This window comes from Thermobia domestica, chromosome 2 (genome assembly GCF_964235325.1).
Source record: "Thermobia domestica chromosome 2, izTheDome1.hap1.1, whole genome shotgun sequence".
NCBI classification, from domain to species: domain Eukaryota; kingdom Metazoa; phylum Arthropoda; class Insecta; order Zygentoma; family Lepismatidae; genus Thermobia; species Thermobia domestica.
The window spans coordinates 224,873,551-224,890,314 of NC_137455.1; the positions used below are offsets into that span (position 1 = coordinate 224,873,551).

The 16,764-nt window shown below is 37.5% G+C and overlaps 1 protein-coding gene across 1 annotated transcript in view; it reads left to right on the forward strand.

The window, feature by feature from the left end:
• The window catches only part of LOC145679799 (uncharacterized), a 65,425-nt gene extending 62,047 nt beyond the window's left edge, over positions 1-3,378 (forward strand). Inside the window, exon 6 of the mRNA XM_081750339.1 lies at positions 3,093-3,378. Within this exon, the coding sequence (XP_081606465.1) occupies positions 3,093-3,363 (271 nt within the window). The 3' untranslated portion in view covers positions 3,364-3,378. The remainder of the gene's footprint in view (positions 1-3,092) is intronic.
• Positions 3,379-16,764: the final 13,386 nt, after the last annotated feature.

A 16,764-nucleotide genomic window follows, 5' to 3' on the forward strand; every position in this document is an offset into this window, starting at 1 on the left:
CAATGTTGGGTAAACCATATAAACTATGTAGTTCCTCGTTATGAAGTTTCCGCCATTCCCCATTCCCGTTCCTCTTGGGTCCGAATATTCGTCTCAGAATCTTGTTCTCAAATACTTTTAGTCTATGTTCTTCCCTCAGAGTAAGTGATCATGTTTCGCAGCCATACAAAACAACAGGCATGATTATCGTTTTATATATTTTCGCGACGACAAGAGATTTTGAACCGAATAGTAACAACGAATTCCCTGCTTTTAGTCGACATTTAATTTCTCCGTAAATATGATTTTCCTTTGTTAATATTGATCCTAGATATGATATTTGAAAATATCCACTTTATCAAAAGTATTATTTAATATTTTAACGCATCCATAATTTGCCGTATTACGGTCCCGACGCACTTCCATGTATTTAGTTTTCTCTGCATGTACTTCCAGTGATGTAATGCTAATTTTTTAGGTGGGTATACGCTCCATCCCTTGTCACACACACACATTATATATATATATATATATATATATATATATATATATATATATATGTGTGTGTGTGTGTGTGTGTGTGTAGAAGTGTTATATAACAACGAATGAATGAAAAAACCTAAATTATTAAACAAGCGAGAAACAAATACAGAGGTTATTCAGTCTACATTTGGCCAATTTCGACTTAACTAAAAATTTAGAAGAATCCATGGCGTCAGGTTCGTAAGTGCTCGATGTGTTTCCCTTGGTTCCTAACAATAGCCCGACAGCGTAATTTTCACTGTAATAAGCTTCTCTGAAGAACTAGGAGGGGAATCTTGTCCCATTCCCTTTGCACAGCTTTCCAAAGTCCTTCCACAGTTGTTACACGCAGTTTTCCCAAAGCCTGCTTAAGCAATCCAAATCCACAATAGTCCATAGGACTTGCATCTGGAGATTTAACAGGTACCTCGTTGAAATTTATTTTGCAGTTCTTCGCCACCCTACGAATGTTCAGTTTACCTCGATAACAGTAGCCAGTAACGACCATGAACCCATTTGGAAAGGATTCTTTACAGGCACGGACCCACCGTCTGAAGTTCTTAGCGCCTTTCACTCGGTACATGATGGCTCTCGGTTTGCTGCAGTCGGAAAGGTAAATCCATGCTTCATCGAGCGTTACGACGTACATTCATCTTTGTTTTGCCAGATGCCGTTCGTACAGCTTCCGGGCGTTACACTTTCGTTCCTTTTGGTGGGCATCCGTGAGAAGATGGCCTGGAGCTTTCATGACTTTTTCCAGCTTGAGTTGATGGTGTAACGTTCGGCTCACAGTCCCCAAAGACACGTCAAGACGATTAGCTATACACCTTTGTGTTGGCGGATTTTCTTGCATTGCCATTTTGCGAAGTTTCCTCTGCATGGTGGAGGTGGCCTTGGTGCATTCCCGCTTCCTAGGCAACTTCGTTGCTGATCCAAATGGTGGAGCTTCGTTGCCCTTGTACTTCTTATTAACATTTTTTATTCCACTTAAACTGATGTTGCAACCATTCTTCTTGCACTGTTTTCTAATGACAGAAACATTAAAGTGGGCGTCATAAAGAGCCGCAACATAGCCTTCCCAAAACCGGCTTAGTTTGGGCGACATTTTGGTCACATAGCGGAAACCCACACACTTGGAAACAAATTTAACACAACACTCACAACAATGGTTATGTTTTGTGCGTTATTGTCGTCCGCGCGGAAAAACAACTCCGTTCCCAGGAAGCCACTGCACAACACTGCAGGACGCCACGAGCCAGGTCGGGTGAGTCCATTCTGCCCGGGAGGGGGAAGGAACGAAATCGGCCAAACGTAGGCTAAACAACCTCTGTACCAACACTTTTCCTTTAAAAAAAAAAAAAAAAAAAAAAAAAAAAAAAAAAAAAAATATATATAAGGGACTTCGTCCTCGGTGAATTCCGAAAAAAATATATAAAACAATCTAAAAATACATTTATTGTAGAAATAGTCTCAAATGAAGAAATGGAGAGACTTGTGAGAAATAGAGAACTCAACTATATGAGAGAGTCAAAGTTGAAAGGCCAAAGAAGCAAAAGCTCTACTGATAGTATATAATGTTCGAGCTAACTTTGAAGACGAACTAGTAAAAACTCTTGGAGCAGAACTTCATTTAGAGTACAACAGGCAAAGAAGGGAATCAAACCATGTTTTCAAATTGATCTAAGGAAGAAATAGAGATTTCACCTACTGCTCAAAACGACCGCAGAAATGAGAAGAAAAAAGACAGAAGATAGAATATCCATAATGTATTAGGTACACGGTATAAAAGATGTCTAGACGATCTCCAAATCCCTTACATGCGGAAATTACTTCCGTGTAAGCAAGAACTGTAAGGAGGAAGAGAAAGTTCGTTTGTATGGCAAAAATAAGGATTGTGAGAAGGCAAACTGTGAGGAGAAAAACAACAAAGAATTATGTTTACCGTGCACAAAAAGAAAGAAAAAATGTGAGGCTAAAACTGAAGAAGACCGTGCTACAATACAAAATGCTCTACAAGAGAACTATTTTTAGAATATACCTTCAATTGATAAGTATCTATTTAAAAAAAAAGAGTTGAGCTGAGTTGATTTTGAGTTTAACGTCTCTTTCAGCAGCGAGGCTATATGAGGTGAGACCTACTGATTAACATGGAATCCGAACCACATGAGCTTTCGCCGGGAATCGAACCCTGGTCTCGCACGTCAAAGGCGCGTACGCTAACCGCTCAGTCATTTTTTAAAGAAAAGAATAGAATGTAGGGTCAATATAAACCAGAGAAAAAAAAAGTAAAAAGCCAGTCGAAAAAAAAAAGTACAATAGTACATTTATTGTAACTTGAGTTTTAGATTCTTACGATTGTTCTTGCAATACATCTACCTGTTCAAATTTTATATTCATTTGAAGCTCGCTTAACACATTTTGTATCGAGATTTACACGAAGTAGTGTAATGTGTTAATGTGTTATGTGTCAAAATTTTTTGTAGCATTTGTTAGCCCTTATGCTGCACATTGCGCTATATTTATTCACATCTTATTTGCAGAAAAGATCGAGCTATTGTTCACGTAATCATTGTTAATTTCTTTATTTTAAGCTCCTATTTGGACTCAGTATCGATAGCTGCTTCCACATCTTCGACGTCTTCTCGTAAGGCGAAACCTGTTTCTCATATTGCCACATGGAATACTCATGTTGAAAACTTGCAAAGCAAAATTTTCTCCAAACGAGAACGAACAGGTATTTGGTATTATTATTATTTATCTTCATTCAATGTTTTCCTTAGTTTTGCAGTATTTCTGATGTGGTTACAGTATAGCCTTTTGTGTGATCTGACACATAGAAATATTTACAACAACACATTTTAGTACGTAGGAATTCGTTAGTTCAGATATTTTTTTCTCATACTTAGAGGGTATGTGCATATTTACTTACTAGAATCATTCCGGAAGATCTACTTACTAGAATCAGGCGGAGGGTTTCGCATAGCAACTAATGAACCTTTCTATTAGCATATTTTTCTTTGTTGATTTATGATTTGTTAAAGTAGCTCCATTTGTTTTATGTATTGAAAAAGCGAGTTTCTAATACTCGTTGGAAGACAGCAGATGTTAAAGATGTATCCTTTGTGAGAAATTATTTGGAAAATCCGTCATTTTTGCACCCAAATTAGTAGTCATAATACAGTGGAAGTAACATTATTGATAGTATTTTCAGTAATCCCGTTGGCTTAAATTAATTATCTAACTTCAGTTTTGAAAGTACGAGCAATGACCCCAAGAGTGAGAGATGTGTGACTGTGCAGGAGGCGGACTGATAACGTGGTGATACGGTAAGCCAAAAACCCGGTTCGATTCCTGTCTCAGTATTGCACAGGTTTTACTCTTTGCATTTGCGATAACTTCCATTTTGTTGCTTAAAGTAACACATATTGGCTGCTAAAATTTAGTTCAGTTTGAGCAAATAATATAAAAGATACAGTATGTTTTCGTTAAACAGGATGTTCTTTACCACGGGCGTCTTTGGCGGAAAGGGTAGGGAATGTGTCTCCCAAATATTGTAAAGAGGAAATCAATAAATGCTGAAAACATGAAGGAAGTAAGAGAATGGGAATAATAAAGTAATCTTCTACCAGGTGTTAAATGGTAGTAATACAGTAATTATGCAGTAATGAAATATACAACATTCCATTGAAAGCAGCCACCATGGACGAAGATTTTGGCATTTAAGAAAATTTGAGTAACATTTTCTTTCAAAGAAGAAGAAGAATTCTTTTCCTCGTTTGAAATTAATTTCTGTCTATCGTGCCTGGATACTAAATACTAAGAAGGAAGAGGACTTAAGACAATTAGCACATGGTACACGAAGTGAAGTGTCCAAAACGTAGATAATTTTCTAAACATAGGCGGTTCGAAATTCCACTTGAATCAGCAAAACACTGTTTTTTGATGCATATATCCTCTTCACCACTTATTACCTCAACGTATGTAGTCATTCGACACTACATAAGGGCATGGGCGAAAGTTAACACACAAGGTTGTTATCGCTGTGCCTAGGTCACATAGAGCAGCCAAGTCAGTCTTGGATATCAAAAGTCCATAGATAGTGTGTTTCGTACTGGACAAGCAGGTCCGAGCCCGAGCAGTATGCGGATGAAAGAAGAAGAGAGAATTGGTTTACGACGACGTATGCATCACTTTCGTGGAGAATTCTCTGTGGTTAATTCCATTTTGAGAAAGAGAATTTTTCATGTTACACGATATATACCATCAGAAAATACTATCAAAATGATCTCTCGGTTTAAGGTTTGCTAATGTGTGGCCGCTGTCCTGTCAAACTGACCCATAGTAACAAAAGGAAACCGAAGAAACCTGATGAAAACCGTGTTGGAACAAGTGGTCAAAATCTGGCTGGAAAATTGCTTGTCTGCAGAAGAACAATTTCTCGGAATTTCCAGAAAATGAGTACGAAATGTCGTAACGTCAAAAAGCGCCCAAATATACAGAAAAGCAACTCCCTTCAATAGCAGGCAAGTGTAGAAAACTTTGTTGCAATAACTTGCATCCTGACTCAGTGATCATCATGGGCGATGAAAAATAGTTTCCATTTGCCAGAGATGAAATGCCAGGAAACGATGGATATTATACTTCTGATATTATGGGGACTCCAGTCACTGTACATTACAAAAACAAGGAAAAATTTCAGGAGGAAGTACTGGTATGGGTGGCCATTTCCTGAAATGTCATACAACCATCAATACAATTAGTGGTCGAGGAATCACAGCCAACATCTACACCAAGAGATGCCTACCGAAGTTGCTTCAGTTAATTAACACACATCATCATGGGGATAACTATATATTTTTGCCAGACTTCGCAACCAGCCATTATGCCAAGAAAACAGTTGACTAGTTGACGGCGCACTCAGTACCATTCGTACCACGGAACTCCAATCCACCAAGTGTTCCACAGGCACGCCCTATAGAGCGTTTCTGGTCTCTGCTAGCTGAGGATGCCTGTGGTGGGGGATGGGAAGACAAAACTGCACCCCAGATTGTCCATTGCATCAAGATCAAATTAAGGAACTTAGATTTCAGGCACGTCCAATGTATGCTGAAGAGAGCATGCCACAAATTATGACAAATTAAAAACCACGGACTAGATGCTAACAATATCTCCATCATTGCGTTGGTATTTGGAATGAATAAACACCTTTGCCTGGTAATAGCATCTTTCTTTCTTTGTGTATTAACTTTCACCCATGCCCTTATTGCGAATTTTTGGATTTCAGTTTCGAACAAGAGATTTGCCGTTATGTTCCTACAATGTTAAAATCAATATATCTGATAGGAAACTCGCTAGGACAGCACCCCATTTTCTCAAAGTATGTTTCTCGTTTTAGAAGAAGAAAAATAACAATCAACTCAACGATGGTCGTAATAATTTTTTGTTTCTTATCAGTGATTAAATTTTACGTAGTTACTTCTTAAAAATTGTGACAAGAACTTTATAACATAGGGGTGAGTGAGTTAAAAAAAAACCCGACCAAAGCTTAAAACCCACTTTATTTTAAATTATAATTTAAAATAAAGTGGATTTTAAGCTTTGGTCAGTGTTTGTTTTGTTAAAATAATCAAACAAAAGCCATGGATAGTCTTACTAAGGGGTGAGTTAACTCGTTAGAAGAGCCCTGAAGTTTTCATTCTGTCGTATAAACAAATAACAACGTGAGAAGTGCAACTGCCGTTCTTGAGAACAACTAATTCGCTTCCCCTTCTCCATGGTACTACTAGTAGGACAACAAAGAAAGGAAAGACTATCAGTCAGCTTCCGGGAAGGGGGTGGAAACTGACAACCAGACTAAATTGGATAGCAACTTCACCTATTGTTGTTACCTAGGTGCTATGACAAATAATGACCAGAAAATTATACAATAGGTATATAGCAAATGCACAAAATTGTACTAATAAAATTTTTATTTTAAAAATTATAAATAAAATAATAACAAAAGTTATATAAATTAAAAAATTAAAAACTCATCTCAATATACCGCAACTAGTTTTATGTACATACACACATTCTTTTTCGGTTAGTGTCTGATTGTGAATTTTTTCTTTCATATGTGACGAAACTTTCATTAGGTTCTGGAGAAGATACTTCGTGCAGACATTTTTATTAGGCCAGTCTAAATAAAATACGTTGTATGTATTATCCATTATTCTAGTTAATCAGGGAAAAGTGTATTACTATGTATGATGGTTGTTATGTCTTCTTGGTCTTGTTTTTCCATCAACATGTGAAAATCTGTGACTAATTACGTATCAGGGAAAATTAAAAAAAAAAAATCTAGAAAATCGGGAAAAGTCCAGAGAATTCTTCTCCTTAATTAACATAGTACTGAATTCGTTTCAAGACTCAATAGGTGAAGCATACTTGTTGTGTGTCCATGCAGAGCTGTGAGTGTTCCGCGAAGTTATAAAGAAAATAGAACCAATTAAAACATTGTGATATAAATGGTAGCAATATTTTAAGGAACGTACGGAACAATAAATACAAGAACTGAGGATTATTTCGAATCTCTAAATGTGTAAGATTTATTTAGAAGAGATTAAATATATGAACAAGTTACAGCTGCATTCAGAAGAGAAGTAAGTGAATTTTACCAAAATTGCAAGAATGACCTTAAAAAAATGAGCCTTACACTCAGTACACTGGAAGCCTTTATGTATATGAAGTTGAAGGAAAAACCTCAATGAGAACACGTTGGGACAACATTACACTATTTAACGAGAAAAGGAATATCTTCAATAATGATTCTTTCTTCTTTGATAAAGTGGAGACTTTGATAAATCCTTATGAGAAAAATAAAGAAGAATGAAATAAAATGTGTCATTTAAAGTGGGTGGAGTTATCTAAGAAATGTGATTGCACAAATCAGAATGCAGAACTTCTCAAATTGTGTGAGTACTTGTTTTCTATTCCCTCCGTCAGTGGTAGCGCTTCGTGGAAAGAATGCTTTCGTTGAAGAAGACACAGTTGACAGACGTGAGAAGGCTGGAAGTTATATTTTATGTTGAGATGATCAACGAGACAGGAAGTTCGGGAAATATCCTTGACTATGAACATCATCAACCTATGCCCCTGCTCGTCCTCTTCCTTCTTCTATTTCGTCATTATCACGTTTAGTGAAAGTGACTGCTAATGTACTAACTAGGTTTATATGCATGTTTGTAGTGATAAATACTGGTACTCGTAATTTTCCTATGTGTATTTAGTCTGTTCACATTTTATTCTGTAGGGTAGTAAATCACAGGTGCTAGAAAGACCAGGTATTAATTACACTCCTCACATAAAAAGACAGAAGTCGTTCAAGACATTAAAAACAGTTATTGAATTAACACGTTTCCCACTTTCAAAGGAGGGAAAAGAAAGTATAATTCCTGGTTAGTCAAAGTAGTCTCGGGTGCAGCACTACATACTTTTGCCATCGCTCAAGCAGCGACTGGATTTCATTACGAAAGAAGACTGAAGAAGGAACATAAATGTATAGAAAGTTGACATGCGAATTAAGAAAAAGAAATTACACAAACAAGAAAATATACAGAGATGTAAAGCTGACGAGAAGAGTCAAAAAAGGATTCGGAAATTTACAGAATCTGTATAGAAATAAATTTCATAAAAATAGAAAAGTATCAAGGGAGAACTACTATGACAGCATAGAAACTAAAAGTGGAAATGAGTCTTTAGTTTTAAAACATGGAATTCGTTAAATTTTGATACTAAACTTAGGAAATAATTTTCATCTGTTAGAGTTCAATTAACGCTTTTCAGGCTAAAAACAAAAGTAAAGAACAGAAAATACTGAAGAAAATGGTGTTCGTTGCAATGTTTTTGAATAATCCATTACTAAGATATACAAGTTTACGGTAACGTCTGCGAAGTCACTAATTGGTACGCGGTGCTCAAAAATGGCCCCACTTACAAACGAGCTTGGATTAGAATTTTTTAAAATCAGTTTAGTTCTGGCAATTAATATGGAAATAGCATATAATATATATAAGAATTAAAAATGGTCAAGCAACCAAAAAAATTTGCTGGATCAGTTCATATGGATTGACCAAGTAAGATACATAGAATCAATACCTATAATAAATATTATGTTTGAAAAAGAATCTCGTCTTTACTGAGTTCTTTATATCTTAAAATATATCGATCCAATAATATATTGCCTACGAAAATCTATAGTAACATTTCATCAGGTAACCTCAGTTAACAGAATCAGGTATTAAGAAGTAGGTGAATGCATGTATCTAACATATGAAGATGGAAAAGGGAGACCTACGAAAATGAAAATAAAATACCTAATGTGTTGGGAAACAGATTTTTCGAAAAAAAAAATGGATAAGATAATCTGTGCTTAAGTGAATTTTAAGAAGACGAACTATTAAAATGTTTTGTTAGAATAACTTGGCCTAAGGGACAAGATTAACAAATGAACAAGACCTCTTAATTGTTTAAAGCGTGATAAAGGTGGGAATATAAGGAGGATCCAGGCTGGCTACGGGGAAACGGAGGCAGCCATGAACAAGTGGAGAAGTTATTCAGCCATGTGGGTAAAAGGATTCCACACACTCATGTAAGATCATTTCCTATTTGTAAAACTTAGCTGAAAAAGACTCTGAGCAAAGAAAGTTAGGTCTCCTTGCGAAATCAGTTTTGTGACCAGAATTTATATTTTGTGAATGTTCTCTCTCTCTTTTTTTTTTTTTTCAATATCTTAATCATTCATTCTGTGTGAATAAAATTTAGAGACTAAATATTATTTAGGTTCTTTTACTGACTTCCATAGAGAAGAGATTAGAACAAATCCCCAATAATTATGACAGCGGAGGATACTGTCTACCAATACTCAAGAATTTTGTATTATCATTTTTATTAATCATGGCTCCCCTGGCGACATGCTAATGCTCAAATTCTTTTTCGGCTAGAGTTTACATCTTTTTATACCACATTCTATTTTTTGTTTTAATTTTTTTCTCTATTTCTTGGTTACGGCTGATGGTTTTTCTCAGTGCAATTATTTTTATAACTTTAATATCCTTATATATATATATATATTTTTTTTTTGGTTGAGTGATTCCGTATGCCGTTAACACGCAGTGCAGTTCAATCACGGAAATTAGGTGTAAACTTCACCGAGATGCAGTATGTTACTAACGATCTTACTAATTCCTGGTTATATTCTAACCTCCCAGTCGCACCAGCTGCCACCTCACAACCTTTCTCTCATCAGATTAACAATGTTACATCAAATCATCAAGTTACTGGGTCGCCCTTAGCAAATATCACAAACCAGTCTGTTGTTCTTTCACAAACTCAGGGCTCAGAGCTGACATTGTCGGCTACTTCCCCACCCATACAAGGAACTTCAGCTGATATCACCATTCCCATTCATCCAAATTCACTCAGCATATTTTCGGCTACCCCTTTAAAACGGGCAGACCTATTCATTACTAACTTTGAGCGCACAGGCAATATTGCAGGTTGGAGTGAAGACAAAATGCGTTCTATCTTCCCGTTATGTCTTGCAGACATTCCTCTATATTGGTACAAAAGTACCGATTCACTTTCCACCCTGCCATGGAATACACTTAAAGATAAATTCCTAAAGCAAGTTTGGCCAAATAATTTACCTCTCTCCGCAGCTGAAAAATACAGATTAAGAGTTCAGGAACCTACAGAATCACTCCTCCATTATTTATATACAAAAAAATTCTTGTCCACCCAACTAGATCACCCACCCTCCTTTGAAGATTTTCTGTTGGATTCAATTACGGGGCTATTGCCCCACTTTATTGTAGAATTTTCTCAAAAGACTATCAAGTCATTTGACGAACTTATCGAACTAGCAGCTACAAGGGAGAGGGCAGACAGGTTAGCCCAGCGGCGCCTAGCCAGCTTAACCACCCCTACCCCTCCACCACAAACCAATCAGCAAGACCCTTTAAACAATATAATTTCTCGTTTAGATTCCCTTCAAGTACAACTTAATACCCATCTTAATGCTCAACCTGTACAACATACTTTTGCATTCATGGAACATAGTCAACCGAAGTACAGGCAGCGAAACTCAGATCGTTCAACTTCTCCTTCCTACTCCCGAAATTCCTCCCGGGGGCGGAATGACCACACACATTGTCCAAGGCAACGATCACACAGTAGGGAACGGAATTATAGGAATCCACCTCAATCCCCACCCCCTACTCCCACACCATCCTCAGATAACACCCATAAATGTTGTTCTTGCCTAACTCCAAGGCAATAACAAAATTCTAACAATACCACACAGACCTCCCCCCAGAAGAATGTTAATAGAAAAAGTCGTCCTCCTTTTAGAAAAGGTGGGAAAAATCGAAAGGGAGCAAACTATAACGAGGCTGCCTTGACTACTATATATCCTATGCCTTACCCACAGTTTTACCCTTCACCATACCAATCTCCCTTTCCTTTTCCACTACCTACAACTTCCCAAACTCCTTGTGGTCCCACCCCTTTTGTTCCAACTTTACCTTCGTTACCCTCAACAGACCCTCCTCCTCCACCTCCAACTCACCCTTCCCTCAATGACTTACATCACAACAAACATCCAACCCACACAAGAACACACAGCTCCAGCAACCTTCTCCCGTTGCTGAAAATAATTATATTCCTTCTACCGTAATAACAGACGAGCATATTAACCAGTCAGGTAAACAGTGTGCATTGACCGTCCCATTGATTTTTAAAAGGCCTTTAGCTTACGTTGAGGGGTCTATTGCTTCAAAACGACATTTAGTAATCCTTGACTTAGGAGCAGAGCTAAATTTAATTCCTAGCTATTTAGTTCCTCAAAAAGCGCGGCCTTTTCCTTTGGCCACGGTTCTTCACGATGTCTCTAACCTCCTGTTTACCATTACCCACGCAGTCACATTACCAATTACAATAGCAGGACGTACATTTTCGGTTCTTTTTCGCACTTCACTCCTCCAGTCATTCCCCACCATTTTAGAAAACCAATTCGTCAAACAGCATCTGGCCAAACTTGATTACGAAACAGGCACACTAAGGTTAACATATTTCGGGCGCAAACCGGCACAACCCATATCTCACAAACCTGAGGAGGTTCGTTTTCTTTCAAATTTACTGGCAGTTAAGAAAAACCACAAATTTGTTTTTCAAATTGCTAAAACACAAACCATTCCGGCAAATAGCGTTGGCGTGCTAAGATTAACAATTCCTCTAAAAACAAACATACAACATTTTTACATAATTTCCCCTATTCATGCCAATCTTAAAGGGTGTTACACGGACACGGCAACCTCAATTGACAACCTTCAAATACCAATTATTAACCTCTCTCCCTACGATCAAACTCTTTTCAAGGGCCTACCCGTTGCCTCGGGCACAATCTTCCCTACAGAGCCTAGTACCTACAAGGCATACTCTGTTAGGCAACTTTTTAAACCGACAGAAGAACATGCGGAACAAAATAGAAAAAAAGGATGGGAAAAATTAAGGATCACATTGATCTCACTAAATTCAACATTAAGCCTGCACTTTCTCCATCCCAGAGGCAACAATTGTTGGAAATTTTAGAAAAGCGGGTCACTACCTTTAAATAGACAAAAACTGATTTTAGTAAAATAAAAACCTTTGAAGTTTCTTTGGACTTAATCGATGATAAACCCTTTGTTATGCCCCAATTTGTCATTCCACATCGCCTTAGGCCTATGGTGGAAGAAAAAATCTTACAGTTTCTTGAACAGGGCATAATCCAACCATCTAACAGTCAGTATAGAAATAATATTATTGCAGTGCTGAAACCAAACAGTAAATCGGACATTCGTCTAGTTTTGGATCTCAGAACTTTGTCTAGCAAATGCCAAACATTAGCAGATCCCATACAGCCCATGACAGACGTTTTGGATAACATGTCGGCTGCTCGCTGGATTATTCATCTTGACCTAGCACAATCTTTCTATCAGTGTCCTTTAGCTCCTGAAGATCGCAAGGCCACGGCATTTTCGATTCGGGATCTTAATTTGCCCCACACGCAATTTGAACTTACAGTGCAACCGCAAGGACATAAATCTAGTACGCTTAACTTGCAACGCTTACTACGCACTATCTATCGCGATATACCAGCTCAAAATTTCTCCCTACATGTTGATGACTTTTTTCTGTATTCTTCTTCATACACGCATTTATTGGAAATCTTGGACCAAGTCTTAGCTATTGCTGAAGAACATTCACTTTTATTTAATGTTGACAAATCTGAATTTGGGGTCACTTCTATTAAATGTCTAGGGCACGTAATAGAAAACGGAACAATTAGGCCAGACCCTCAAAAAATAGCTGCCATTACTAAAATACCAAAACCTAAAACCATAAAACAATTCCGTAGTTGGCTAGCAAGTGTAAATTTTTTTCGTAACTTCTTTCCATATATTTCCCTAACTTTAGAACCACTGCACAAAGCACTTAGGGGAAATCCAAAAACATTAACCTGGAATTCTGATATGGATAAAGCATTTGAAAAAATGAGATCAGCTATGGTAAATCCCCCAATCCTACAATTATACAGTACACAAAACACAGAACATATGTTAATGACAGATGCTTCGGCAGAAGACGTAGGAGCGTGTCTCTTTCAGAGAAAAGTAGGCGAAAAAAATTATCATCCGGTATGCTACGTCTCAGCTCGTCATCCCCAAAGAATTAGACCTCTGCCAATTCACAATCTAGAACTTTTTGCAATTTTCTACTCGCTAATGAAGTTAAAGAAATATCTACTGGGTAAACATTTTACATTGGTAACGGATAATAAGAGTCGGCTAGCATTAAAGACTACTACCCAATTAACTCCTAAACTTACGAGGTGGTTGGAACAGATACAAAACTTTGATTTCACAGTAGTTTACGTAAGGTCTAATCAAAACTCACTGTCTGACCTATTAAGTCGGAACCCTTGCCTTTTGATAAACAAGACATGGAACTTCTCGACACCGAAGTTCATCCCTTTCATCTCTTGGTATTAGATGGAAACACTGACATTGCGCAACTCCAAAGGGATGATCCCTTCTTCTCTAGAATAGTGCGAACCTTACTAACGGAAAATAAAGACGATAAAAACTACAAAACATGGCAAAAGCAATATGTTTTCAGAAAGAATTTACTGTACCGTAACATGTATTCACCAACCCAACCACACATCTTGTTATGCATACCGAGGGTACTGCGTGATATGGTATTTAACGAGTTTCACAATAACTCTTTAGTTCATCCTGGATACTTGAAATTATACTACCTCATTCGTAGCAAGTATTATATACCGAATCTGAAAAATTGGTTACATCACAAAGTTAACTCATGCTTAGATTGTGGCTACTTTAAACGGAGTTGCCAACAAAACATTGACACAGTTCAAAGAATACCGTCGGGTGACCTCTTCGACTGCTGGACCATAGATATATATGTGGCAAACTTATGCCATCACAGGGTGACGAATACACACACTTTTACGTAGGTGTGGAACAAGTATCATCATTTACGGTCACTAAACCTATAAAATCTCCTACTGCAGATGCATTCATAGATTTCATTACAACTGACATAATTATACCTACGGCGTAATGAGAAATCTGCGTTTAGACCAGCAAAGTAGTCACATGAGCTCCAAATCAAAAGCATTTCTCAATTCTCTAGGCATTAAGGCCATATACGCGTTCCCGAATTTGCATAAATCTATAGGACAAGTTGAATCAAGAATTTCCAATTTACAAACAGCCCTCAAATTTCTTACCAGACAGGACCACAAACAGTGGCCCTTGCATTTACACAAAGCTACGGCTCCATTAACACAGTTTGGGGTTTCACCGTTTCACATTTTATTTGGAAAGGAAGTGAGATTCCCAATTCAAAACTTTCTTCATGATGATACACCTCCCACTGACATGGGTCTAGGACAAATCTGCCAATGACCAAATGCGCCAATCGTGAAAATGGACAAATCTGCCAATTACCAAATGCGCCAAACGCGAAAATGACCAAATGCGCCAATTGTGAAAGTGGACAAATCTGCCAATTACCAAATGCGCCAAAAGCGAAAATGACCAAATGTGCCAATTGCGAAAATGGACAAATCAGCCAATTGGCAAATCTGCCAATTACCAAATGCGCCAAACGCGAAAATGACCAAATGCGCCAAACGCGAAAATGACCAAATGCACCAATCGTGAGAATGGACTAATCTGCCAATTGACAAATCCGCCAATTACCAAATGCGAAAATGACCAAATGCGCCAATTGTGAAAATGGACAAATCTGCCAATTGACAAATCCGCCAATTACCAAATCTGCCAATGGACAAATCTACCAATGGATAAGTCACCGAACTATCATTTTATTTTAGATGTATTCTTCAATTATCGTCCCACAGTATTACAAAGAAGAAGAAGAAGGAGAATTTATGAAAGAGCGGAAAAGGGTATTTTAATTTTAATGTGTGTTACTTTTATAAATTCGCAATTATGTTTCAAAATGAATGTTTACTGATGTTGGTTGTTGAAGTTTAGTATCCCATTGCTGTACTTAGGTTGTATGAGACGTGACGTAACAGCTTTGAATTTTAATGCCCTCTCACTGGGAATCGAACCAGAAAAGACTAATGTTTGTTGTAATTATTGGGTAGCCAACAAGCCTATTTGGTCTTTCATTTAAGTAGCTATTGCTTCAATTCTGTTCATCCGATTATCTTGGTTCATATGCCATTCACCAGAATAAACCAAGCTTGCAGATGGTACTATGCGCATGTGTACATGATGTATAAGAAGAAGGAAATTCAAGGTAAAATTGGGAATTTCCCGTCCAAATGTCCCTTTGTTCAAATGTAACACCCCCTGGTACGGCCCCAACTAAAGGCACCCAAATATAATATACCTTTAAAACGACTGTAGTTTATAAGTAATATATGTGCCAAGTTTCATTGTAATACCTACAATAGTTGTGACGGAAAAATATTTCTCAGTTCTGCTAGACAATACCAAATTTCATATAGGAAGAAAGTGAGATAACTATAAAATCAAATGAATCCGAACATTATTTTTTATTTGAAATGAAATGAAATCTGGGCTTTACGTCCAACTGTTATGCCAGTAAGACTAAAGGAGACGGTGATGATGAGTAATGAATAAATGGTAGAATGAAGAAAGTGGGAGGAAACGAGAGAAACCCGAGGAAACCCACGCACACGGTGTTTGTCCACCAGAAAGTTCACTTGGCGGGGACAGGGATAGAACTCGGGACCCCAAGCACCAGAGGTGAACGCTCCACCACTGAGCCACCACGGCCCTATTATTTATTTGAGTATCATGACTTATACGTCATTCTCTTTAGAATGAAACAGGCTTTCAAATGGTATCATGATAATATATATATATATATATATATATATATGTGTGTGTGTGTGTGTGTTGTACGAGAAAAGGGGAAATTAGGGTAAAATTGGAAATTTTCCGTCCAAGAACAATCGGCAAGAGCAGAGTTGCTCCAGTAGCCCTGATATCGTTTCTCCATCATAGATATAACTTGGTAGAAATGTTTCCCATGTTCATCAATGACTGCTCCGCAATTTTCTGAGAAGAAACCTATGTGGGAGTGCAACATATGTATTTTTAGTGATACATTACACCCTATTGCTTGGTAGAAGGTATTAGGTGCAACTCTACTTTCTTATAGTTCTGAGACCGCTCGTTTTCCAAAACATTCGTCACCACTTTTCGGAAACACTAGCGGATCCAGAAGAATCATTTGGAGGGGGCGGTTTGCTTCCTGGAAGATGAGCGTACCCTCAAAGTGACCAGAATTTCAATTTGCAAAAAGACGACACATATGAATCCGGGACTGGAGGGGAGTGTGTAAACTTGATTCCCAGATTATATTTTATGACACGAATTTGTAAGTTTTTTTAAAAAATGAAATTATATTCTTTCTCTAGATTTAAATTAAATACTCACTTCCGTTTCAGAGGTGTGGCGGTATCATGTCACTTCACACTTAGTCACCGCGATTTATCAGATGCGCTGTATTGGACAGTACTTACACAAAAGAAAGTGCTATATTGACGATGGTAGTTACTCTGTCATCTGTTATCTGCCACGAAGCCTGTCCCATTTGTCCTCTGTGTATATAAATATAGCTTCCCTTTGTTTCACTAAGGTGATCATAAGAAAA